The sequence below is a fragment of the Entelurus aequoreus genome, linkage group LG01, assembly GCF_033978785.1.
Source record: "Entelurus aequoreus isolate RoL-2023_Sb linkage group LG01, RoL_Eaeq_v1.1, whole genome shotgun sequence".
Classification (NCBI taxonomy): Eukaryota; Metazoa; Chordata; class Actinopteri; order Syngnathiformes; family Syngnathidae; genus Entelurus; species Entelurus aequoreus.
The window spans coordinates 61,508,220-61,535,445 of record NC_084731.1 but is presented as its reverse complement, the minus strand read 5'-3'; the positions used below and the strand labels follow the sequence as shown (position 1 = coordinate 61,535,445).

The 27,226-nt window shown below is 40.8% G+C and overlaps 2 protein-coding genes across 2 annotated transcripts in view; one reads left to right on the top strand and one right to left on the bottom strand.

Annotated features, from left to right (window-relative positions):
• LOC133655471 (cyclin-dependent kinase 2) overlaps positions 1 to 19,261 on the top strand; it is a 31,727-nt gene extending 12,466 nt beyond the window's left edge. Inside the window, exons 4-7 of the mRNA XM_062055685.1 lie at positions 1,690 to 1,860; positions 1,925 to 2,026; positions 11,832 to 12,035; positions 18,678 to 19,261. Coding sequence (XP_061911669.1) covers positions 1,690 to 1,860; positions 1,925 to 2,026; positions 11,832 to 12,035; positions 18,678 to 18,782 — 582 coding nt within the window. The 3' untranslated portion in view covers positions 18,783 to 19,261. The remainder of the gene's footprint in view (positions 1 to 1,689; positions 1,861 to 1,924; positions 2,027 to 11,831; positions 12,036 to 18,677) is intronic.
• Positions 19,262 to 23,979: 4,718 nt separating this feature from the next.
• The window catches only part of LOC133655459 (olfactomedin-like protein 3A), a 12,923-nt gene continuing 9,676 nt past the window's right edge, over positions 23,980 to 27,226 (bottom strand). Inside the window, exon 3 of the mRNA XM_062055660.1 lies at positions 23,980 to 25,591. Within this exon, the coding sequence (XP_061911644.1) occupies positions 24,807 to 25,591 (785 nt within the window). The 3' untranslated portion in view covers positions 23,980 to 24,806. The remainder of the gene's footprint in view (positions 25,592 to 27,226) is intronic.

Here is a 27,226-nt window from a genome sequence, read left to right as displayed (position 1 = left end):
GCAAAGAGCAGCAACAATTGAAAATATGGCAATATGATTAAAAAATACGTTAATTATAATTAATGATAACAGATTTGTTTGACATTTATTTTACACTTCCTCATTCTCCGCCAATCACCTTTTAGGCAAGGATGGTGTGTTTACAAACATGGGAAAACCTGACATCAAATCCAAACCCCATAAACATAAAACATTAAAATTAGCAGGTCATTACAGTATGAATTAACATATATCCTATTATTTGAGCACTATTGACAAGTGATGTACCGAAAACTTGACTACCAAAAAAAGACTTTGATCACCTAAAACCGCATTGTCGAAACCGGATGTAAACAAAACGCACGCCATTGTCTGGAGCGTTGTTAGCATGTCTGTGATGTGGATGTGATTTTTATATACATACTGTATATATATTGCAGATAGGGCTGGGCGATATATCGATATATATCGCGGGTTTGTCTCTGTGCGATATAGAAAATGACTATATCGTGATATTGGAGTATACGTTCTCACGCAGTTGCTTTTAGCTGCGGGCATTACACTGCAAGGCTAAGGCAAAATATCGATATATATATATTGTGTATCGTGACATGGCCTAAAAATATCGAGATATTAAAAAAAGGCCATATCGCACAGCCCTAATTGCAGATATACCCGCACGGACAGCCATTTACAAAATGTGCACATATTAAGAGGACAGTGGTAGCTTTTAAGAAGAGAAAGTGAAACTAGAGTGTGACATCATGATCGCTGCAGCCTCTTGAAGGGACATGGAGGGACGGAAGTTAAGAGTCTCTAAACACGACTACATTCTATAATAACACCAAAAGAAGATGCTTCATTTGTTGCTAGTTGTATTTAACAAAAAAGTCATTTAGAGTCTGTAAACACTTGAACAAATCTCAACAAAGTACATTGTACAACAAGCAGCAACAATTGAAAATATGGCAAAATGATAAAAAAATATATATGTTAATACTAATTAATAACACATTTGTTTGAAATGTATTTTTATATTTTTTTAGCCTTTTTTAAGAAAATCATTACTATAGCAAATTATTCGATGACATCATGGTGGTGCATGGTGACGCCCCCACCACCTCAGGTATCTTTGCAGTCTAGGGGAAACCCATCCATCCATTTCCTACCGCTTGTCCCTTTTGGGGTTGCGGGAGCCTATCTCAGCGCCATTCAGGCGGAAGGTGAGGTACACCCTGGACAAGTCGCCACCTCATCGCAGGGCCAACACAGATAGACAACATTCACACACTAGGGGCAATTTAGTGTTGCCAATCAACTTATCCCCAGGTGCATGTTTTTGGAGGTGGTAGGAAGCCGGAGTACCCGGAGGGAACCCACGCAGTCACGGGCAGAACATGCAAACTCCACACAGAAAGATCCCGAGCCCGGGATTGAACTCAGGACTACTCAGGACCTTCGTATTGTGAGGCACATGCACTAACCCCTGTTCCACCGTGCTGCCTCTAGGGGAAACCCTGGTATATATTTTATCTGCTGACGTAGTTCTGTTGTAGTTGTAAAAGAAAAGACAGATAAAAGAGGCCGATACGATATACACTGTAGGTCAAAATGCTGTAATATAATAATAATAATAATAATAATAATAATAATAATAATCAGTCACTAACCTGACGATGACTAAACATTCACTTTTCTGCCATCTTGCAGAGCTATCTCTTCCAGCTGCTGCAAGGCTTGGCATTCTGCCACTCCCACAGGGTTCTTCACCGGGACCTGAAGCCCCAGAACCTCCTCATCAACGCCCAGGGGGAGATCAAGCTGGCGGACTTTGGCCTGGCAAGAGCGTTCGGTGTGCCGGTGCGCACGTACACGCACGAGGTAAGTGGGCATGTGTGGTCAGGTTTACTTTCACTTTTGCTGAGTTTTACTTTGTGTGTGACAGGTGGTGACACTGTGGTACAGAGCGCCCGAGATCCTGCTGGGCTGCAAGTTTTACTCCACGGCTGTCGACATCTGGAGTTTGGGATGCATCTTTGCTGAAATGGTAATTGTTTCCAGTCGGGATGAGCATAATATAAATAATCATAAGTTAGAATGCCGTCCATATTGTGGACATACTTGTCGACTGGAGTGCACTACTTGGCTGCAGCCAGCAGAGGCGCTCTTAGTAGTTTGCATAAAATCACCTTTGGCAGCAAGTACCTCATAAAACACTTGACTCTCCAAGTACCACCATATTGACCAATATTAAAATACAGTAGTTGTGTAGACCTAAGTATTCATCAAGTACCACCATAATGACAACAATAAAGTACAGTAGTGTAGTAGACCTAAGTATTCATCAAGTACCACCATAATGACAATATTACAGTACAGAAGTGTAGTAGACCTAAAAATTCATCAAGTACCACCATAATGACCAACATTAAAGTACAGCAGTGTAGTAGACCTGTAGGGCTTGATGTGTGGGGGGATTTGGTGATAGCGGGGTGTATAATGTAGACCGGAAGAGTTAGGGCTGCATGGGATTCTGGGTAATGGTTGTGTTGTGTTTATGTTGTGTTACGGTGGGATGTTCTCCAGAAATGTGTTTTTCATTCTTTTTTGGTGTGGCTTCACAGTGTGGCGCATATTTGTAACGTAACAATGTTAAAATTGTTTGATACGGCTACCGTCAGTGTAAGCTGTGTGGCTGATGAGTAAGTATGCTTTGCTGTCTCCTGTGTGTGCGAGTAATAACAACATGCAACATGTGGCTCGACTGGCATGCTGTATGTAAATGCTATAGAGGACAATTACTGCAGTGCAATTAGGGCACGCCCTTTATTTAGTAATTAGAGTGTAAATAGGATTATTTTTTCCCTGGGAGTTATCTAGGAGAGACACTGAGATCCATAAACCTCCTGGGAAAATCGGGGGGGTCGGCATGTATGTAGCTGAGCCGCATCAGAGTGGTCAAGGAGCCGCATGCGGCTCCGGAGCCGCGGGTTGCCGACCCCTGACCTAAGTATTCATCAAGTACCACCATAATGATAACATTAAAGAACAGTAGTGTAGTAGACCTAAGTAGTCATCAAGTACCACCATAATGACAACATTAAAATATAGTAGTGTAGTAGACCTAAGTATTCATCATGTACCACCATAATGACAACATTAAAATACAGTAGTGTAGTAGACCTAAGTATTCATCAAGTACCACCATAATGACAACATTAAAGTACAGTAGTGTAGTATTCTTACTTACTAAACCGTCCCGTGTTTGATGTTTGTAGGAGTGTTTTCATGCATGTTTTTTACGTAAACTCACTAAAACGTCACCGTGAAGTTATTGAGTCTGTTTAGCTGATTCGAGTAGCTGATTGTTGTGCTAACGTGCGCAGCTAGTGGGTCCATGATGATGACTTCTGTTTTGTTTGATCAACCATTTTACTGCCGTGTTACAGACACCGTTTGGAAACAAAAATATTTTGTACCGGTATATACTGTATCTCGTATATGGTCCGGTGCGGCTAATATATGGAAAATGTTTTTTTAATTCTAAAATTAATCGATTGTTTATTAATATTATTTTTAAAGGGTTTGGCAAATCTCCTGATTCAATGTCAGTGTTGTATTGAGCAGAATAATGCCTGGATGTGTTACCGTGGGTCAGTGACTCTCAAGCTGTGGTCCGAGCTCCATTTAGTGGTACGCCAGAGAATCACTTGGTTAAAATACAGCTATTTATTTGCCTACATTCGAACGCAGTTCACTGTTCAAACTGTGTGTAATGTTACAGTTGCCAAAAATATTAAATATGCCGTATTTTCTGGACTATAGAGCACACCGTTATATAAGCCGCACCAACTACATTTTAGAAGAAAAAAATATTTTTCCATTTATTAGTTATTTACACAGAAATATTTTGTAAATGTTTATTTACATGCCTTAATTGTTTCCAAACGGCTGATCAAACAAAACAGAAGTCATCCTCATGGATCCATTAACTGCGCAAGCTAGCTCTCCAATCAGCTAAACAGACTCAATAACTCCACGGTGACGTTTTGAGGAATTTACTGAGGAATTTGTAAAACTGAAACAATAAAAAATGTCATTGTAAAATACTAACGCAGACACTCGTAAGTGTTTTGACACATTAGCCACACTACATTACCATAGCACGTACAAATATGCATTATAACACTCCTATAGACATCACACATGGGAACGTTTGGGACCGCGAACAGGTCTAATCTGGCCCGCGGCCCGCAAGATCAGTTTGCTAAATATAAAAATTTGTTGCGTTTTTTATAAAAGAAAGTGATGTTCTAAATGTGTCAACTGGATGTCGCAACAGCAATTCAAGTGTAACCCACGTCACACATGACAGTTTTAAAAGATGACGTGTCAGCTAACTTTAAGTTCCCTCTGAATTGGCTGCCGCTACGCCAATCAACACAGGTGCAAGCAATCAGCTGCTCCTGTTGTGGCTGGCGGCAGATACATTATTTTATTGTAAATTCTCCACTCAACAGATAACATAACGAAACGTAAGATGCAAAGACTTAAGTCAGATCGACCATCACCTTTTTAGTTAGTTCCGTGCAGTGCTTTTAATTGGTGGAATGCATGATGCGCACCCTGAACTCCATTGTAAAAATGTGTGTTTATTCATTTGTTGTTTGTTCATTTTTATTTCATACTTTAGATTGGTTAAGTTTGTAGTGATGTTACCTTGATGGTGTCATTTGGATAGTTTTGTTTATATTATAATTGTTATATTTGAATGATGATAAATTAATGTGCTGTGGCAGTTGCGGATGTCACCAATGTGGCAGTTTGAGGAAACACTGGGTTTCTAACATGAGAATTCAACAAGGGATTTCAAAACAGGAAGTGCTTACAGTTTAATGGCTTTGTAAAACCACTGGGACAAAGTGTAAGTTCATGGTGTTTTTGAAACTGCACCAATTTTTTTCCGCGGAATTTTCAACTAACTTGGAATGTTTTGCCAAGAGGGTTATTTGTAATATGTACATTTTCAGAATGTGTTTGTCCTATTTTTGGCCAGAGTAAGACAAAGAAAATCTGAAATTGTGTTTATTTGAAAGTTTTAATGCCATGCATGATTTTCCTCCATGCGGCCCCTGAGCTAAAATGACTTTGACACCCCTGGTTTAGTAGGTAAGAATTGTTTGGTATATTGTAAAACTTAAAAACGTCGCTTGTACTGATATATGAAGAATTCATTCAAAATGCTATGCACGGCGAGAAGACACAACGGCACTCGGGTAAAAACAACAACAAAGGACTGCTAGTAAATGGAAAGACACTGCAGCACCTGCAGTGAGCCAACTCATCCAGAAGATGGTGCCATAGCACAAACAATAAATAAAAACTAAGCAAAAACACTGAATTTGCATTTCAGGGGAAAAAATGCATACATTAGCAGCACTGTTTTACAAGCCGCAGGGTTCAAACCCCAGGAAAAAATGGTCAGAAATGTACATTTTACCCCTTCCCATACTAAATTATGTCCCATAAAATGTTTTAGTTTCTGCTGTGTCCCCCTTTGAGAGTCCTCCTGTCCATGTCTTCTAAGTTCCTCTCTTAGTTTTCTACTTTCTCTTCTGCATTTCCCGCAATGAATGATTGCATGTTCCACTGACTCTGTCACATAAGGTAAAAACACATGAAGAGGGAAACATTGAAGTAGCACAGAGCTAATGCAACCAGCTACCACTTCAGCAGCGCCTTTTTTTACATACAGCTACAAAAGTAAAACACACTGAAACACAAAAAAAATTGCAATAAATCATACACATTGCACACGGAACAGACCTGCCAAAGCAACCAGGAGAGCCGACTCCATCCAAGGCTGCCCACTAGCTCTTGGCCAATGTCCGGTACAGATGAGCAAGAATCCGTCGAGGCAGACCGAAGTGTCCGATACATGCTCATTTAACCAAGGCCCCGTGAAGCTCGTCCATCCCGACACTCAAAGCCAGCCTCACATCTCCACAGACTCCAGTGTGGCGGGGAGCCAGCAGCTGGTCTCTGGTGCAAACATGGCCATGACCAAAAGTGCACAAAAAAAGCAGCGCAGAAGTCACAAAAGTTGCGCAGTCCCAAAGGGGCCCGATCCAAAAGGCAATAAAAAACGGTGAAAACAAGAGGAAAACATGTGTTAATCACAAATATATATATTTTTTTAACACAAACTTTGGCTTGGTTCAGGCTGTTTAAAAATATACCTACTACAGTGTTTCCCATAAACTGCCAAGATACCTGTGGCGGTGGGGGCGTGGCTATGGGCGTGGTCACCATGACATCGTCGAGTAATTTGCATAATTTACTACAATGATATGATTTTCTCCAAAAAGGCTAAAAAAATGTATACTTACTAATTAATAATAACAGTTTTGTTTTAAACGTCCATCCATCCATCCATCCATTTTACAATATAATTACATTTCATGTACATATTTATATACAGATTTGAACAATAAGTTATTCACTGAACTATATTATATATTAATTGTGGTTCTTACAAAAAATATATCTTATAAAATATAAAAGCTAAAATGTCTCTTAAAGCTCTGCCCCTTTAATTAGTGCATACTAAATAATTTAACTTTAGGCTACTACAACCATATTATTTACCAGCAGCATAAAGTGAAACAGAGGCAGAGGTGTCCTGCCACAGTCAGTAACAAATAAACAGAAAACAGTAGTGGTCAAATACAAAGAGAAGTATCCTACACTTCTCTTTTGTAAAGTAAATCTGAACAGCCTATATGGGCATCTACATCAACTATATGATTTGCCTGAGAAGCTGGACAGGACATAAAAAATAATTTTTTTTTTTTTTTTTAATACTTGTGGCGGACGTAATTCTTTCGTGGCGGGCCGCCACAAATAAATGAATGTGTGGGAAACACTGTACTAAATATCCTGCATAAGAGACTCAAATAACTGCCGAAAATAAATCAACAATAAATGATAATGAATGTTTCTTAACTAAACTGTCAATAAAATGTCATACCTGCTCATTGGCCTTGTGGTTAGAGTGTCCGCCCTGAGATCGGTAGGTTGTGAGTTCAAACCCCGGCCGAGTCATACCAAAGACTATAAAAATGGGACCCATTACCTCCCTGCTTGGCACTCAGCATCAAGGGTTGGAATTGGGGGTTAAATCACCAAAAATGATTCCCGGCCGCGGCCACCGCTGCTGCCCACTGCTCCCCTCACCTTCCAGGCGGTGATCAAGGGTGATATGGGTCAAATGCAGAGAATAATTTCGCCACACCTAGTGTGTGTGTGAAAATCATGGGTACTTTAACTTTTTGACAATAAAATTTCATACAGCTTCACCACTTTAGTCATAATTTTTGCGCTTCAAAAAACTTCTTTATGACTGACGCTCCAGACTCCTTCTGTTTGTTTATTGTCATTACTGCCACACGTGGTGGAAAAGTGTATTACAGCTGAGTTCCGCTGCAACCCACACGGACCACAGATGAGACACATTTTTTGGTGGCCCTTTAAGGCGCACTCGCCACCAATACTAAAGAAATATAGTAATGCTGCCTTAAGCTGAGTCAATCAGTAACGACTGGGATGAACGGTACTAATAATTGCGGTAAAACCCGGGACCGTTAGTATTACCCTTTTTAAATTACGATTTTCAAAAAAACTCATAAGTGCACTTCGACTAACTCAATGAGTGACAGCTTGCTAGTTTAAATGCTAACATGAAAACAAGAAACATTACGTGTTTTCGCATTAAGAAACGACATACCCCAATCTGAACTTGGGTACGCACATTGCTGTCGAGCAACTAAGATACTGTATTCAATGGTGCACATTGGACCTACGAGCTGTGTGTCTTTGATTGATTGTTCTGTACTCAGAGGAATATTACAGTGCGTTGAAGGACCGTTAAACATAGGACGCCACAACGCCCGCAATAAATAATAACAATAGATTTGATTTGTTATGCACTTTTCATTTGAATACATCTTAAAATGCTACAGGATAAACAAAGTTTTAAAATAATAAAAGCTCAGCCATTTAAGAGTTAAAATACTAAAACTAAAACACTGCAAGTGAAGCAAACACAAAATAGTGGCTTTTCTAACCGCAAGTCATTTAAAAGAACTAATTTTGTCAAACGATTTCATTGTGTGTGTATAAGTACTTTTTGAGCGTATTCAAAATACCGCAATAAAAAACATAACCGTGATCATTTTGGCCACGATAACCGTGATATGAAATCCCTAGTAGTGCCGATATTACAGTAATATTAATATTTTGGTAAATTTTGCCATTTTATGCGTGAAAAGGTTAATTTAGGACTAGAAAATTGTAGAATATGCTTTAAAAAAAGATTAGAAATATCCCCCAAAAATCCACAATTTGTTAGACTCAATATTTGAAGCGCAATGTGGCGAGGAACAGGCATGTGATTTTTCCGTCTATAGTCGGAAATCCACCTTTTTTATCTCTAAAAATATAAAAATGTTTTTTTCGTACCTACGATGTGTGTTAAAATCTCGATCCGTCTCTTTGCCATACCTGCCAACAGCTACGGTTTTCCCCTAATGAGTACGGTTTTTGATAATCCAGTTGTAAAAACTACGGTTTTTCATTAAAAATTATTAACTTAAAAATGGAAGCCACGTAGCGAAGCAACTCCATGGGCAGGGGACAACATACACGGAAAACATCAATGATGATTGGTTGATTTACATATAAGAACATCCATGATTGGTTGGTTAGTTTACTATGATGAGTCACGATTGGTTAAGATAGGGCGGGTCATCGAACCAGGAAGTGAAATCACAAGGCTCTGAGAGAGTCTGAGAAGAGAAGAGGGAATATTCAAGCGGGCGACTTATATATTTGAAAACTAGTGGAAAATGGCAGAGGGATAGAATCTTCTTTAGATTTTTTTTTTAAGAACACACATGATTGTGGCAGACATGTTTGCTACAGTATAGCCTGTCTAAATGCTACATTTCATTTTTACTGGTGTTTTACAACAAGACAGTAGCTGACATTTTGTTCATTATTTCTACTCTTTATATGTTGACATTGACTAGTTGAATCATTTTTAATTTAATGTGTGAATGAAGCAAAGTAATGTGTAAATAATGTCAATAAGTAGATGAACCGTCTGTGGCTGTGAAGTGAACACTAGTAAGGTAGGCTGACCATATTCTGAAATCCCAAAAAGAGGACACATATATGCGTGCCAAGGCGGGCAGCACGCCAAGGCCGGGACTAGGTGAAAATTTGCCAATGATACTCGAACTTGCTTCATAAGTAATATATTTAAATAAAGCATTTTTTGTCCTATGTTGACAGTAGTGTTGGCGCTAGGAATTTTCAAAATGGGGTCCCAGGGACCCCATCAAATCATACAAATGGGGTCCCACAGTAAATTTTTGGGGTACCACTTTTTTGTAAGCGTTTTGAAAACAAATGACAAATGTATGCATTATCCTGTTATAGCTCACATTCTATGTTGTGTTTTAGAAAAAGGTTGTCACAAACGAGCTCTCACCCTGCACAGCTGTTTTGTGCTTTGTAGTGTCGATATGGGCTTGTAGATCTTTATTTGCCACAGATATATACGTTCCTGCTTTGCACACAGTGCATTCTGCTTCCCATGTGTCACGGCCAGGACCAAAACACAAATACTTTTTCCGCAAATCATCCGTGAAGTTGCATTTACTTTTCGGCATTTCTTGTTTTCATGTCTGTCTCCACTCACTAGCTCTCTCGCTCTGTGTCTCTGCCCCTCCCTCACGGATGTTTCTGCGTGCGCACCTTCACAGCTTGTTTTGTTTAACCCCTTCTTAACTTAACCCTAGAGTCTAGGGTCGGCAACCTTTATCACTCAAAGAGCCATTTTGACGAGTTTCACAAATGAAAGAAAACAATGGGAGCCTCAAAACTCTTTTGAAATTTAAAATGAAATAACACTGTATACAAAGCTTTTTTTTGCTTTGTGCTATGTTTAAACCAGGGGTCTCAGACACGCGCCCCGGCCCGCACTTTAATATGACAGTTTTAAGTTAGTGCGGCCCGCGAGATTTACATGAATGGCGTTCAACAGCGTCATAGTTGCCAATCCTCCCACTTTTCCCCGGAGACACCCGAAATTTGGGCGTGATGGCACTGCCTTCAGCGCCCTCTACAGCCTGCTTAAACAGCTTACGTGCTCGGACACATGTTGAATGCATCTTCTGCTTGCACACGAATATGACAGCAAAGCTTACTTGGTCAGCAGCCACACAGTTTACACTGACGGTTGCTGTAAATAACAACTTTAACACTGTTACGTTACAACTATGCGCCACACTGTGAACCCACACCAAAAAAGAATGACAAATATATTTCTGGAGAACCTCCGCACCATAACACAACATAAACACAACACAACAAATACCCAGAATCCCATGCAGCCCTAACTCTCCCAGTCTACACGCCCCGCTAGCACCAAACCCCCCTACACATCACCCCCCACCCCCTCCCTCCCTCCGTGCGTCGGTTGAGGTTAGAGACTTAGGGCTGCATGGGATTCTGGGTATTTGTTGTGTTGTGTTTATGTTGTGTTACGGTGCGGAGGTTCTCCAGAAATGTATTTGTCATTCTTTTTTGGTGTGGGTTCACAGTGTGGCGCATATTTGTAACGTAACAGTGTTAAAGTTGTTATATACGACCACCGTCAGTGTAAGCTGTGTGGCTGTTGACCAAGTATGCCTTGCTGTCTCCCACGAGTGCAAATTAAAGCTTCATACAACATGAGGCCGGACTGGCATGCTGTTTGTGCAAGCAATAGAGGATAATATATGCAGTGCCATCACGGCACGCCCTTAATTTAGTTGTTAGGGGTTGCCGATCCTTGCCCAAGACGTACGTTGAAAATACACGCAACCCTAACTCAAAATGCCGGACATTTGAGGCATTTAAAAAACCCCGCCCGGACACCCCGGACACACCCGCAAAAGAGGACATGTCCGGGGAAAAGAGGACGTATGGTCAGCCTAAGTAAGGTTGTATAAATACTGTATAGAGTAGGCTAACCCATGTGGTTCCTGTGGATGTGAACACAATTACTGTAGCGACTAAATAACACAGTGACCGAAACATACATCGTAATGTGTAAATAATGTCAATAACTAGATGAACCATCTGTTGATGTGAAGTGAACACTAGTAAGGTTGTAAATACTGTATAGTGTAGGCTAACACACGTTGTAATTACTGTAGTGACTAAATAACACAGAGACTGAAACAGACATAGTGATTCATTTGGATGAATGGGCTATGTATTTATGTCAACTTTGTTGCTCATTTTTCAATTCTTTAAACACTAAATAATCTTTAAATGGTGCTTTTTGTGCTAATTTTTGTATGTTCAATTGCTGAAAAAACAGGATCTTCAGGGGGCTGGGGCTCATTTTCAGTATTTTTAATAGGGTCAAATCACATGCCTGGAGGAAGGACTGTTGAATCATTGATGCTTGTGTAGGAAAACAATCTTTGAATGACATCTTTCATCACGTGTGCGTCATCATCCCCACAAGAACGTAATTTGTTTAGTATATGGGATTTTGCTCTTTCCATCTTGTTCACATTTTCCGACCGCTCCATTTGCCAGCTTTAAATTAATCTGAGTTGACCCTGACTTAGTTTTTCCATTGACTGTGGTTAAACTAAGCCTGCTGTCTCAACCCCCTGGGTTAAGCATTTAAGTGGATGTCTTCCAACCTCCCCCCATCTTTTTGAGAAAGATACTGAATACCCACATTCGAATTTCCCCACTCTGGGCCAGTAAGAAAATGCCATCTTCTTCAGATCACCAGGAGGGCGCTGTTCCCCGGCGACTCCGAGATCGACCAGCTATTCCGAATCTTCCGCACTCTGGGAACCCCCGATGAAGCCACCTGGCCGGGAGTCACATCCATGCCCGACTACAAACCCTCCTTCCCAAAGTGGGCCCGCCAGGAACTTTCTAAAGTGGTTCCTCTCCTAGATGAGGATGGAAGAGAGCTGCTGGAAGTGAGAACATTTTCATTTTCTTGTAACTGTTTCCTTCTAACCAGGAGTATGAATCTAGTATTATTTGATTCAACTGTGGAAATATAAGTTCAAACAAGTTACATTTAATTACCATATTTTCCGGGCGATAGAGTGCGCCGTTATTTTAAGACACAACCACCAAATTTTAGAATAATTAATTATGATTACATACAGTACAGGCCAAAAGTTTGGACACACCTTCTCATTTCAATGCATTTTCTTTATTTTCATGACTATTTATGTCACTGAAGGCATCAAAACTATGACACCTGTGAAGTGAAAACCCTTTCAGGTGATTACCTCTTGAAGCTCATCGAGAGAATGCCAACAGTGTGCAAAAAAGTAATCAGAGCAAAGGGTGGCTATTTTGAAGAAACTAGAATATAAAACATGTTTTCAGTTATTTCACCTTTTTTTTGTTAAGTACATAACTCCACATGTGTTCATTCATAGTTTTGATGCCTTCAGTGACAATCTACAATGTAAATAGTCATGAAAACCCATTGAATGAGGTGTGTCCACACTTTTGGCCTGTACTGTATATTAGCCGCAGACATGTATGATGTGAACACATTTTTTTTTTACATAGAAAGATTTGATAAATGTTAATTTACATACCAATTGGCTCACCACCCATATCAGGGGCCATAGAGGTCGGGTGTAATGTGAGCTGGGCGGCATCCGAAGGCAGAGCACTTGGCGGTCCGATCCTCGGCTACAGAAGCTAGCTCTTGGGACGTGGAACGTCACCTCGCTGGGGGGGAAGGAGCCTGAGCTAGTGCGCGAGGTGGAGAAGTTCCGGCTAGATATAGTCGGACTCACTTCGACGCACAACAAGGGCTCTGGAACCAGTTCTCTCGAGAGGGGCTGGACTCTCTTCCACTCTGGCGGTGGAGGTAATACTTCGAAGACCTCCTCAATTTCACCAACAAGTCTTCCTATGAGGAAGCAGTGCCTGGAGAATCTGTGGTGGGCTCTCTTATTTCTGGGGCTGAGGTTGCTTAGGTAGTTAAAAAGCTCCTCGGTGGCAAGGCCCCAGGGGTAGATGAGATCTGCCCGGAGTTCCTTAAGGCTTATATATAATGTATATATATGTGTGTGTGTATATATATATATATATATATATATATATATATATATATATATATATATATATATATATATACAGTATATATATATATATATATATATATATATATATATATATATATATATATATATATATATATATATATATATATATATATATATATATATATACTGTATATATATATATATATATATATATATATATATATATATATATATATATATATATACTGTATATATATATATATATATATATATATATATATATATATATATATACAGTATATATATATATATATATATATATATATATATATATATATATATATATATATATATATATATATATATATATACAGTATATATGTGTGTGTATATATATACACATATATATTGGTTGACAAGACTCTGCAGCATCGCGTGGACATCGGGGGCAGTACCTCTGGATTAGCAGACCGGGGTGGTGGTTCCTCTCTTTAAAAAGGGGAACCGGAGGGTGTGTTCTAACTATCGTGGGATCACACTCCTCAGCCTTCCCGGTAAGGTCTATTTAGGTGTACTGTAGAGGAGGCTACGCCGGGTAGTCGAACCTCGGATTCAGGAGGAACAGTGTGGTTTTCGTTCTGGTCGTGGAACTGTGGACCAGCTCTATACTTTCGGCAGGGTCCTTGAGGGTGCATGGGAGTTTGCCCAACCAGTCTACATGTGCTTTGTGGACTTGGAGAAGGCATTCGACCGTGTCCCTCGGGAAGTCCTGTGAGGAGTGCTCAGAGAGTATGGGGTATCGGACTGTCTGATTGTGGCGGTCCGCTCCCTGTACGATCAGTGTCAGAGCTTGGTCCGCATTGTCGGCAGTAAGTCGGACACGTTTCCAGTGAGGGTTGGACTCCGCCAAGGCTGCCCTTTTATGGACAGAATTTCTAGGCCCAGTCAAGGCGTTGAGGGGATCCGGTTTGGTGGCTGCAGGATTAGGTCTCTGCTTTTTGCAGATGATGTGGTCCTGATGGCTTCATCTGGCCAGGATCTTCAGCTCTCACTGGATCGGTTCGCAGCTGAGTGTGAAGCGACTGTGATGAAAATCAGCACCTCCAAGTCCGAGTCCATGGTTCTCGCCCGGGAAAGGGTGGAGTGCCATCTCCGGGTTGCGGAGGAGACCCTGCCCCAAGTGGAGGAGTTCAAGTACCTCGGAGTCTTGTTCACGAGTGAGGGAAGAGTGGATCGTGAGATCGACAGGCGGATCGGTGCAGCGTCTTCAGTAATGCGGACGCTGTATCGATCTGTTGTGGTGAAGAAGGAGCTGAGCCGGAAGGCAAAGCTCTCAATATACCGGTCGATCTACGTTCCCATCCTCACCTATGGTCATGAGCTTTGGGTTATGACCGAAAGGACAAGATCACGGGTACAAGCGGCCAAAATGAGTTTCCTCCGCCGGGTGGCGGGGCTCTCCCTTAGAGATAGAGTGAGAAGCTCTGTCATCCGGGAGTAGCTCAAAGTAAAGCCGCTGCTCCTCCACATCGAGAGGAGCCAGATGAGGTGGTTCGGGCATCTGGTCAGGATGCCACCCGAACGCCTCCCTAGGGAGGTGTTTAGGGCACGTCTGACCGGTATGAGGCCACGGGGAAGACCCAGGACACATTGGGAAGACTATGTCTCCCGGCTGGCCTGGGAACGCCTCGGGATCCCCCGGGAAGAGCTGGACGAAGTGGCTGGGGAGAGGGAAGTCTGGGCTTCCCTGCTTAGGCTGTTTCCCCCGCGACCCGACCTCGGATAAGCGGAAGAAGATGGATGGATGGAAGGATGGAATTTACATACCCTAATTTTTCCAAACGTGTCTGTAAAACGGCTGATCAAACAAAACAGAAGTCATCGTCATGGACCCACTAGCTGCGGAAGCTAGCTCTTCGATCAGCTAAACCGACTCAATAACTCCATGGTGACGTTTTACTGAGGTTATGTAAAAACATGCATGAAAACACTCCTACAAACATCAAACACGGGACGGTTTAGTAAGTATAGAATAGTTTTAGTTATATTGTAAAACTTACAAACGTTGCTTGAAGTGATGAATGAAGAATCCATACGAGTGGAAACGCTATGGACTGTTATACTTCCCGGTTCAAGGCACGAAAAAGGAAGAACATGCCTGGTATGTTAACGTAACATATTATGGTAAGAGTCATTCAAATAACTATAACATATAGAACATGCTATACGTTTACCAAACAATCTGTCACTCCTAATCGCTAAATCCGATTAAATCTTTTACGTCTCGTCTCTTACATGAATGAGCTAAATAATATTATTTGATATTTTATGGTAATGTGTTAATAATTTCACACATAAGTCACTCCTGAGTATAAGTCGCACCCCTGGCCAAACTATGAAAAAAACTGCGACTTATAGTCTGAAAAATACGGTATATAATTTATATTTTTTTTATTTACGAAAGAGACGTTTTGAATTGAAGGGGTTTAATGATAATACAAGCATGTTTAACACATAGATTCCTTTCTTTCATGAAGACAAGAATATAAGTTGGTGTATTACCTGATTCTGATGACTTGTATTGATTGGAATCAGACCGTAGTGCTGATAACGTCCGCATTTTCAAATGAAGGAGAAAAAAAGTCCTCCTTTCTGTCCAATACCACATGAAAGTGGGTGGTTTATGGCATCTTATTGGTTTTTGCCAGCTTCCATACTCCTTTTTATACACTTTACAAGAAATACAGTAAAGGCCAATACGTTTTCTTTATTTTCGTTAGAGCTGCAGCTATCGAATATTTTAGTAATCGAGTATTCTATCAGCTATCCCAATCGATTAATTGAGTAATCGAATAAATAATATTTTTGCTTGATTAAGGTTTATAATAATAACAACAATAATAATAGATTTTATTTGTAAAAAGCACTTTACATTGAGTAAAAAACCTCAGTGCTACAGTGTATTACAATGAAAAGATAATAAAAAAAATTATATATGTTTAATTATATATTTTAAGATGTGCCCTCAATTATTGTGTTTGGCCTAATTGTCTTTTATTTCCTAAACGCCTGCTTTCATTCTTGAAGGCTGACACGCACAGCTGAAATGCGTTGGTGGTTGATTGTGCCAATGTGTGTGTGCTAATAAAAACAGGTGCGCTCACAGCCCTATGTGCTAAGCGAAGTTCTTGTCTCGTGCGTTTTTGATGATTATTATACGGTGCTGTTTAAACGTTGGTTTCTCCACGCAAATCCGCTGAGCTGTTTTCAACCTGCCAACAATACATAAACAATATAAAAAGACAAACCACTTAATAATGACAGACAGTTTAAAATTTTAAGAATGCAATGCAGGTCATTGCATTTATTGCATGCAAAATAGTAATCAATGTTCATTTTGCCATCATAACATGTTTGAGATGAAAACACATATATTTAAATTAATTCAAAATTAATATTCCCTGAGAATGTTAAAATAAAACTATATTGTTAGTATCAAAAATAAAACAAAAGGAACAGTTTTCATTATTTCAAACATAAAAAGTGGATTAGGTAGTGCCTTTAATACTGCATTTGAAATGTGCAACTTCAGATATGGCTGACAGGAACTTGGCACACAAGTGCTACCACTGTGAACTAGAACTTGGAACGCTTACATTCTACAGAGACTATAGTGGGTGCAAGTGCAAGCTATCCAAGTAGCATGTGGTTGCATGACTTGAATAACTGCACAAATACTTTCGCGTGGTTACTAATAAAAGGCTAATTGAACATGACAGCTCAGATAGCGTTGTTGGTTTTCAACACATTTTGGTTATCATAATGAATAACATTTATTTTACTAACACAACTTTTGCGTTTACATTTGATAATAGATGACTTAGCTCGCCTCTGGACGTCCCTCAATCGGATGCTTTCTCAACAGGTGCTGAAGCATCGAACTTGTGCTATTGTGGTATGCGAGCTCCACTTTGCAATGTTTGCATACTACTGCGTTTTCCTCCCATTATAGTGTGAAGTGTTACCACACCTTAGACAACTTTTGTCGCTTCTTAATTCCTTCGTCTTGTCCACTGCTTTCTGCGGCGTCTGCCATTGCGAGTTATGTCGACGAAAAGGTTTTCTAAACTCAAGCGTATTTAAAAGAGCGGTGTTGTGCAGTGCAAGGGGCCGTATGATCTGTGACGTAAACACGCTGTGCAATACCTAAACAGTCCGTGCGAAACGTGAGCTTTGACTACTGTTTACTAAACTACCGGTAGGCAAAATGCCGTAAAAAAAACTTGACGCCTCGAGGCAGCAAAAATTCCTCTGATATATTTTGTAATCGAATTACTCAAGGAATCGTTGCAGCTCTAGTTTTCATGACTATTTACATTGTAGATTGTCACTGAAGGCATCAAAACTATGAATGAACACATGTGGAGTTATGTACTTAACAAAAAAAGGTGAAATAACTGAAAACATGTCTTATATTGTAGTTTCTTCAAAATAGCCACTCTTTGCTCTGATTACGGCTCTGTACACTCTTGGCATTCTCTCAATGAGCTTCAAGCACACCTGTGAAGTAAAAACCATTTCAGGTGACTACCTCTTGAAGCTCATCGAGAGAATGCCAAGAGTGTGCGGAAAAGTAATCGGAGCAAAGGGTGGCTATTTTGAAGAAACTAGAATATAAAACATGTTTTCAGTTATTTTACCTTTTTTTGAAGTACATAACTCCACATGTGTTCATTCATAGTTCTGATGTGACAATCTACAATGTAAATAGTCATGAAAATAAAGAAAATGCATTGAATGAGAAACTTTTGGCCTGTACTGTACATTGACAGTGAACTCCGTAGCTTGCTAGCTTGTGCACGCCAGCCTTTTGAGACTCTTATTTTAATAGCGCAGGCAGGATGAAGCAGCGCTTTTATGGTAAATGGGTTATACTTGTATAGTGCTTTTCTACCTTTTTAAGGAACTCAAAGCGCTTTGACACTATTTCCACATTCACCCATTCACACACTGATGGCGGGAGCTGCCATGCAAGGCGCTAAGCAGGACCCATCAGGAGCAAGGGTGAAGTGTCTTGCTCAAGGACACAACGGACGTGACTAGGATGGTAGAAGGTGGGGATTGAAGCAGTAACCCTCAGATTGCTGGCACGGCCACTCTCCCAACTTCGCCAGGCCGTTATTGTGAAGACAGTAACTGTGCAGTCGGTCTTTAGAATTTTGACGGCAGGTACAGCGTTAGTCTGTTGAAATAAAAAGTGTTTCTCGCCTTCCTGTCTGTCATTTTTTCTTAATACTGAGCTGGCAGCAGCCAGCGTCATCTCACGAGACCCTCGGGTGTCGTGAATGTCAATCAAGTGACGAAAGTGTCGTCTTGGTGAAGATTGATGATCGCAAATTTTTAGGTGTATTTTTTTTAATGCCTGGCTCGCAATGGACGTAATTGGCACCCCTGCTTTTGACGATTAAAAATAACAACTTCTGATTAATGTTGTCACGTTGCACCCCTCTTCTACATCGTAATGTTTGTTTGTTTTTCTCACCACAGGAAATGCTACATTACGACCCAAACAAAAGGTTATCTGCCAAAAATGCCCTCGTCCATCGATTCTTCCGCGATGTCACCATGCCTCTCCCTCACCTGAGAATCTGAATTGTGGGGGAAAAGTAGGTTGTTGTCATGACAATAAGCAATAAGTGGTTTGGTATCCGTTTGAAGGTTATTTGATATGAACAAACTGTTAAATGTTCATCTGCTTTTGTAGTCATAATAATTTGTGGTTCTTTCCAGTATTCTGCCCAGACCCTTTTTATATAAACGGAATGTTGGCTTTAGGCCTCCAAATTTAGATAGGAATCATAGCATTCGTTTTCGGGATAGTGCAAATACCAACTTTTTTATTGGTCCCGGTTTGCCGGTGAAATAACTCTGCAAAACTGAAAAAAACATTCTTTTATTTCTCATATTTGTACATACGTTGGTGATGTTTGCCTTGTATTCAGATTTTACACTTTCTCGTGTGCATTTTTTCCTCACTCTAGATTTTATTCTCCCTTTATGAATCGTTTTTATATGGCTACTGCTTCTTGACAAAAAATAAACTTGTTCATATAAGTTCATCGTTTTGACTACAGACGAGTCGGCCGTCATTTATTTGGAAACGTTTCGTGTCATTTCTGATTTTTTGGGATGTTAAAATTCATACTTGCAACTCTGAAACTAGCAAGCAAATTCATAAAAAATATTTTTAAAATGCCCATGCAACTTTTTGAAGTAATAGCCTACGTATTACTAATGTGTACCATTTCAAGTGTTTTAAAAAGTTGACCACATTTTTAGTAGGACAATAACAGGATTTTTTTTTCTTTTTAATAGTTATTTTGAGGGTGTATTTCCCACTTGTACCACTAGATGGCACCAAATGAATCACTAATTTATTTGCTTATGTCAGTGGTTCTTAAACCTTTTCACCGAGTACCACCTCAGAAAACACTCGGCTCTCCAAGTACCAACATATTGACCAACATTCAAATACAGCAGCATAGTATCCATTAAAAATGTTTTTATTTAACGAGTGTATTTAATATTTTTGGGCACAGTTTGAACAGTAACACTGTTTGAATATTTATTAAGTGGTTCTTTGGTGTACCACTAGATTGAGAATGACTGGCTTATGTATAAGAAAAACGGTATATATTCAGCAAAAGTAGCTAAGAATTAGCATAGTCGGCCTAAGTATTCATTAATACAAGGCAGAGGTTTTAATTAACAAGTGTATTTAATATTTTTGGGCACAGTTTGAACAGTAACACTGTGTTTGAATATTTATTTAAGTGGTTCTTTGGTGTACCACTAGATTGAGAATGACTGGCTTATGTATAAGAAAAACGGTATATATTCAGCAAAAGTAGCTAAGAATTAGCATAGTCGGCCTACGTATTCATTAATACAAGGCAGAGGTTTTAATTAACGAGTGTATTTATATTTTTGGGCACAGTTTGAACAGTAACACTGTGTTTGAATATTTATTTAAGTGGTTCTTTGGTGTACCACTAGATTGAGAATGACTGGCTTATGTATAAGAAACATTTAAAAAATTCAGCAAAAGTAGCTAAGAATTAGCATAGTCAGCCTAAGTATTCATTAAAAACAAGGCAGAGGTTTTAATGAACGAGTGCATTTAATATTTAGAATTAAATATTTTTGGACACAGTTTGAACAGTAACACTGTGTTTGAATGTTTATTTAAGTGGTTCTTTGGTGTACCACTAGACTGAGAATGACTGGCTTATTTATAGGAAAATGTTTATATATTCAGCAAAAGTAGCTAAGAAAATTGTTTTATTTTGTGAAAAACAACATCTAACCCTGATGGTTCACTAAAGGCCTCGTCGTAGAAAGGATGGGATAAAATCAAAGTAGCTCTGGTACTGAGTGTTGATGCTGTGAAATGTAGGTTTGTTGTTGTTCCAGTTGAATCATTAAACTCATATTTGCATTTCATTATAACTAAACGCTTCTTCCTTAACGAGCTGTAATCACAAACAGGCAAACAAAGTAGTCATGGAAGTGCAGCTGGTTGCCCAACGACAGGAAGTTTGGATTCCGAGGAATTGCCTGCAGATATTTAGACTCCGCCTCCACTGCAGCTCTGAAATGATGGCGTAAGTGAGGCAATGTTGTCCTGCAAAGTTCTTTGGTAAATGTCTCTAAAAGCTAAGTACAAAACCAGTGAAGTTGTCACGTTGTGTAAATGGTCAATAAAAACAGAATACAATGATTTGCAAATCCTTTTCAACTTATATTCAATTGAATAGACTGCAAAGACAAGATTATTATTATAAAGGTTTATTTGAAATAGGGACAGATACAAAAACATAGACATCTGAAACAGTTATCCAATGTTTGCATCATAGTGTTTGTAGCCAAAGCTAATTTACAACACTTGTCCCCAACAACAAACAATATTTATTGTTCACACTACAAAAATAAATAATTTTTTGCAAATAATCATTAACTTAGAATTTAATGGCAGCAACACATTGCAAAAAAGTTGTCACAGGGGCATTTTTACCACTGTGTTACATGGCCTTTCCTTTTAACAACACTTTGAGACCTGAGGAGACACATTTTTTAAGCTTTTCAGGTGGAATTCTTTCCTATTCTTGTTTGATGTACAGCTTAAGTTGTATTTTAGGCTTCATATTGCACCACACATTTTCAATGGGAGACAGGTGTGGACTACAGGCAGGCCAGTCTAGTACCCGCACTCTTTTACTATGAAGCCACGCTGTTGTAACACGTGGCTTTGCAGTTACTTGCTGAAAAAAGCAGGGGCGTCCATGATAACGTTGCTTGGATGGCAACATATGTTGCTCCAAAACCTGTATGTACCTTTCAGCATTAATGGTGCCTTCACAGATGTGTAAGTTACCCATGTCTTGGGCACTAATACACCCCCATTCCATCACAGATGCTGGTTTTTGTCACATTTTTTAAGCTTCTCAGGTGGAATTCTTTCCCATTCTTGCTTGATGTACAGCTTAAGTTGTTCAACAGTCCGGGGGTCTCCGTTGTGGTATTTTAGGCTTCGTAATGCGCCACACATTTTCAATGGGAGACAGGTCTGGACTACAGGCAGGCCAGTTTAGTACCGGCACTCTTATACTACGAAGCCACGCTGTTGTAACACGTGGCTTGGCATTGTCTTGCTGAAATAAGCAGGGGCGTCCATGGTAACGTTGCTTGGATGGCAACATATGTTGCTCCAAAACCTGTATGTACCTTTCAGCATTAATGGTGCCTTCACAGATGTGTAAGTTACCCATGCCCTGGGCACTAATACACCCCCATACCATCACAGATGCTGGCTTTTCAACTTTGCGCCTAAAACAGTCCAGATGGTTATTTTCCTCTTTGGTCCACAGTTTCCAAAAAACGATTTTAAATGTGGACTCGTCAGACCACAGAACACTTTTCCACTTTGCATCAATCCATCTTAGATGAGCTCGTGCCCAGCGAAGCGTTTCTGGGTGTTGTTGATAAATGGCTTTGGCTTTGCATAGTAGAGTTTTAGGCTATGTCTACACTATGCCGGATAACCCCTTAAACTAATAATTATTTAGCCTAAGCCTCGTTTCAGCCACACTAAACCATCGTTTAAGGTTGCCCTCCTTTTTTGAGCGACGGTTTTAGATAAGCCCTGGAAGAACGGCAGCCTGGTGGGATATGTTTGTCATTGAGTGTGTTGTGTCCGAGGAACGGCAAGAGAACTTTCGAATGTCCAGGTGTGGCTGTGAATCTACTTAGTGAAAAACGTTGTCCATTTGTCGAAGGAGCGACAACGACAATGCGGGCTCCCGTGGACAAGGGAAGACTACGAAAAATAGCGAATGCATTTGGACTGGCAAAGCAGACTGTCAGTTATTGTCCGCCATGTATGTCGAGCGATTACTCAACGTCTAGTTTTGTACCACATAACTATTGTGAAGCCATGAAGTGGTTGCGGCCGTCAAGTACGACCGCCAGTTTCAGCCTACAAGCGCAGTGTCCTGTTATTGTAAAATGTTCATTATCACATTGTTTACTTTCACACGTCCATTAAAGATACGATTCATGTTTGATGGCTCAGGTGTGATTCACTACAACAGTCTTAACCAGTGTTTTTCAACCTTTTTTGAGCCAAGGCACATTTTTTGCGTTGAAAAAAAATCCTGCGGCACACCACCAGCAGAAATCACTAAAAAAACGAAACTCAGTTGACAGTAAAAAGTCGTCGCAATTGTTGGACATGACTTCAAACCATAACCAAGCATGCATCAATATAGCTCTTGTCTCAAAGTAGGTGTACTGTCACCACCTGTCACATCACGACGTGACTTATTTGGAGTTTTATTTGCTGTTTTCCTGTGTGTAGTGTTTTAGTTCTTGTCTTACGCTCCTATTTTGGTGTCTTTTTCTCTTTTTTTGGTATTTTCCTGTAGCAGTTTCATGTCTTCCTTTGAGCGATATTTCCCGCATCTACTTTGTTTTAGCAATCAAGAATATTTCAGTAGTTTTTATCCTTCTTTGTGGGGACATTGTTGATTGTCATGTTCGGATGTACATTGTGGATGCCATCTTTGCTACGCGTAAGTCTTTGCTGTCGTCCAGCATTCTGTTTTTGTTTACTTTGTAGCCAGTTCAGTTTTAGTTTGGTTCTGCATAGCCTTCCCTAAGCTTCAATGCCTTTTCTTAGGGGCACTCACCTTTTGTTTATTTTTGGTTTAAGTATTAGACACCTTTTTACCTGCACGCTGCCTCCCGCTGTTTCCGACATCTACAAAACAATTAACTACCGCCTGCCACCTACTGATATGGAAGAGTATTACACGGTTACTCTGCCGAGCTCTAGACAGCACCGACACTCAACAACAACACATAAATTGCAGACTGTAATTACTGGTTTGCAAAAAATATTTTTAACCCATATAGGTGAAATTAGATAAGCTCCCACGGCACACCAGACTGTATCTCACGGCACACCAGTGTGCCGCGGCACAGTGGTTGGAAAACACTGGTCTTAACAGTTGCTGATGGTGAGGCAAGCAAGGTTTACTGTTCAAAGAAATGTGGCAATAGTCTACATTGAAACACAGGGTAAGGATACACTTTCAGGTCAGAGGTGACTATGACGCGCACATGCGTACTATGTCGCGTTGCGCCGGCGGACGGCAGGGGGTCTGAAACGACCATTGTGTGTGTGTGTGGACAAGGATAAGGTTAGGTGGGATTTACCCTGGATAACCTTAGTGTAGAAGGGGCCTTAACTTGCACTTACAAAGCCGGCAGCATTTCTGGGTGTTGTTGATAAATGGCTTTGGCTTTGCATAGTAGAGTTTTAACTTGCACTTACAGATGTAGCAACCAACTGTAGTTACTGACAGTGGTTTTCTGAAGTCTTCTTGAGCCCATGTGGTGATATCCTTCACACACTGATGTCGCTTTTTGATGCAGTACCGCCTGCAGCATGGAAGGCCACGGGCATTCAATGTTGGTTTTCTGCCTTGCCGCTTACGTGCAGTGATTTCTCCAGATTCTCTGAGCCTTTTGATATTACGGACCGTAGTTGGTGAAATCCCTAAATTCCTTGTAATAGCTGGTTGAGAAATGTTCGACTTAAACGCATTTGTTGACAAAGTGGTGACCCTCACCCCATCCTTGTTTGTGAATGACTGAGCATTTCATGGAAGCTGCTTTTATACCCAATCATGGCACCCACTTGTTCCCAATTAGCCTGTTCACCTGTGGGATGTTCCAAATAAGTGTTTGATGAGCATTCCTCAACTTTCTCATTCTTTTTTGCCACTTTTGCCAGCTTTTTTAAAACATGTTGCAGGCATCAAATTCCAAATGAGCTAACATTTGCAAAAAAGAACAACGTTTTCCAGTGTGAACGTTAAATATCTTGTCTTTGCAGTCTATTCAATTGAATATAAGTTGAAAATGATTTGCATTGTATTCTGTTGTTATTTACCATTTATACAACGTGACAACTTCACTGGTTTTGTAACACGTTCATAATCCTTCTGTATGGCAGAAGGTTGTCAGCAGTTTAAGTTCACTAAGATGAATACAAAAGGAAAGTTGTCAATGCGGTGCGGCCAAAACTACTTCCTCTCTGGGGGTTCTAGTGTCTTAAAGCTCCAGTTTCTTCTTCATGGCCAATTTGTAGAGAATCTGGTAGCCGTCATCCCAGGCGTACAGCAGCTGCTCCAGCGGGTTGTACTTGATACTGGCGTGCGCTCCGTAGCGTTTGGGGAAGTAGACCAGCGGAGCGTCGTCGCTGCTCACCATGTCGTTGACGTCAAACACGCACTGGACACGCGAGCGTCCCGCCTGCTGTGTGTTGTAGACCACGTAAAGTGTCCCGCAGATAACGAAGGCCGCCTCCGCGTTCTCCCCGGGGCAGTTGGAGTCCCACATCTGCTGGATGTCCAGGGAGACGGCGTCTAGTTTGGCCAGGGAGATGTGCTTCTCAGCCTGACGCGTGGCGTAGATGACCCACAGGCCTTCCTCGTCCACGGCCAGGTCCACCACGGTCTCAGGGCTCAGGCCGTACACCGGAACGTGGTCCTGGACCGGGAACACTACGCTGTCCACCACCGACGGGTTCCTCAAGTCGTACTTGAGCAGGGTGACCTCGTCCGCCCGCGTGACCAGATAGGCGTGATTGTTGTAGACCACGTGGCCTGTCCCGCTCCAGGCAGAGGGAACTTTCAGCTGCCGGGACTCGGACAGGCCCTGCGAGCGTGTGAAGTCTTGCACGCTGGAAAACTCAAAGATGGTGTCTGTATCCGTCCCGTTGAAGATGAAGACCTTCCCCGAGCCCCCGCCGGTGTCTCTGGTCCACATGCCCTTGGAGCCGCCGACTCGCTTTAGGATCTTCATGGCCTTTATGGTGGAGATCATGTCGCTGCAGTCTGACGAGAGGAGAAACAAACTTTTTAGGGATGCAGGCCTCGAATTTGAACTTTTTAAGGTCAAGGCAAGTGTTGCCTAAATGAGGGCTCATAATTTAGGGCACCAATCCAATCCACTTTATTTATATAGCACATTTATAAAAACGGAAGTTTCACAAAGTGCTGCACAGAAGTTGATTGATTGAAACTTTTATTAGTAGATTGCACAGTACAGTACATATTCCGTACAATTGACCACTAAATGGTAACACCCGAATAAGTTTTTCAACTTGTTTAAGTCGGGGTCCACGTTTATGAATTCATGGTAGATGGTTGAGACATACATACTAGGAGAGTCAGTAATATAAAACATTGAACTATAAAAAGATAAATACATAAAATACATCAGAGAAAATAAAATAGACTAAAATCTGTCAGGTTCAAACACTGATGACATCTATTAAACAGACAAGAAGCAAGGAATCATGCAGAGACAGAGTTACATTTAGCTCAATGAGGAGAAACATTTTGGGCTGTACTCTTAGTTACAGATCCAACCTACGCTCTAAGGTCCAGTCCCACATGCTCCTCTATTTATTTGGGAGGTCCCTGGTTACATCACTGAGGCTGCTTCTGAAGGAAGGGGGGTAATTTCAGCAGCCCCAGTTGGACACAATATATGATTATTCAGAAATGCAAATGTGCTGACACTCGTGATATCGCCCTGTCTCTGCTTTGTCTGCGTCACAGTACTCGATGTTCTGGACACAAACACTGATACGAGACGACTCGCAATCTTGCATTGCAAGTTGTCCCTTTGCACAGATAGAAAAGTAAAACTTCAGCACAATTGATAATAACTATAGCAACGGCCTTTAAGCATCAGAGTTGTGTGATAACTTACACATAATTATTCTAACAAAATCACACAACTCTCATGCTGGTTTGAAAGCCAAAGAGTACAAATATGTTTTAAGACGTGATTTAAAACTACTCAAAGAGGGAGCCGTCCGAATAGCAAGAGGGATGATATTCCAAAGTTTTGGAGCCACAACAGAAAATGCACGATCACCTCTGGATTTTAAATGGATTTTTGGGACGACAAGAAGAAACTGATCAGCTGACCTCAGAGACCTTGCAGGGGGTGTACATTTTTAAAGGCCTACTGAAACCCACTACTACCGACCACGCAGTCTGATAGTTTATATATCAATGATGAAATCTTAACATTGCAACACATGCCAATACAGCCGGGTTAACTTATAAAGTGCAATTTTAAATTCCCCGGGGAACTTCCGGTTGAAAACGTCTAGATATGATGACGTTTGCGCGTCAATGGTTGAAACGGAAGTTGTATTCAATACAAAAAGCTCTGTTTTCATCGCATAATTCCACAGTATTCTGGACATCTGTGTTGGTGAATCCTTTGCAATTTGTTTAATGAACAATGAAGACTGCAAAGAAGAAAGCTGTAGGTGGGATCGGTGTATTAGCGGCTGGCTCCAGCAACACAAGCAGGAGGACTTTGATTTGGATAGCAGACGCGCTATCCGACGCTAGCCGCCGACCGCATCGGTGATCGGGTGAAGTCCTTCGTAGCGCCGTCGATCGCTGGAACGCAGGTGAGCACGGGTGTTGATGAGCAGATGAGAGCTG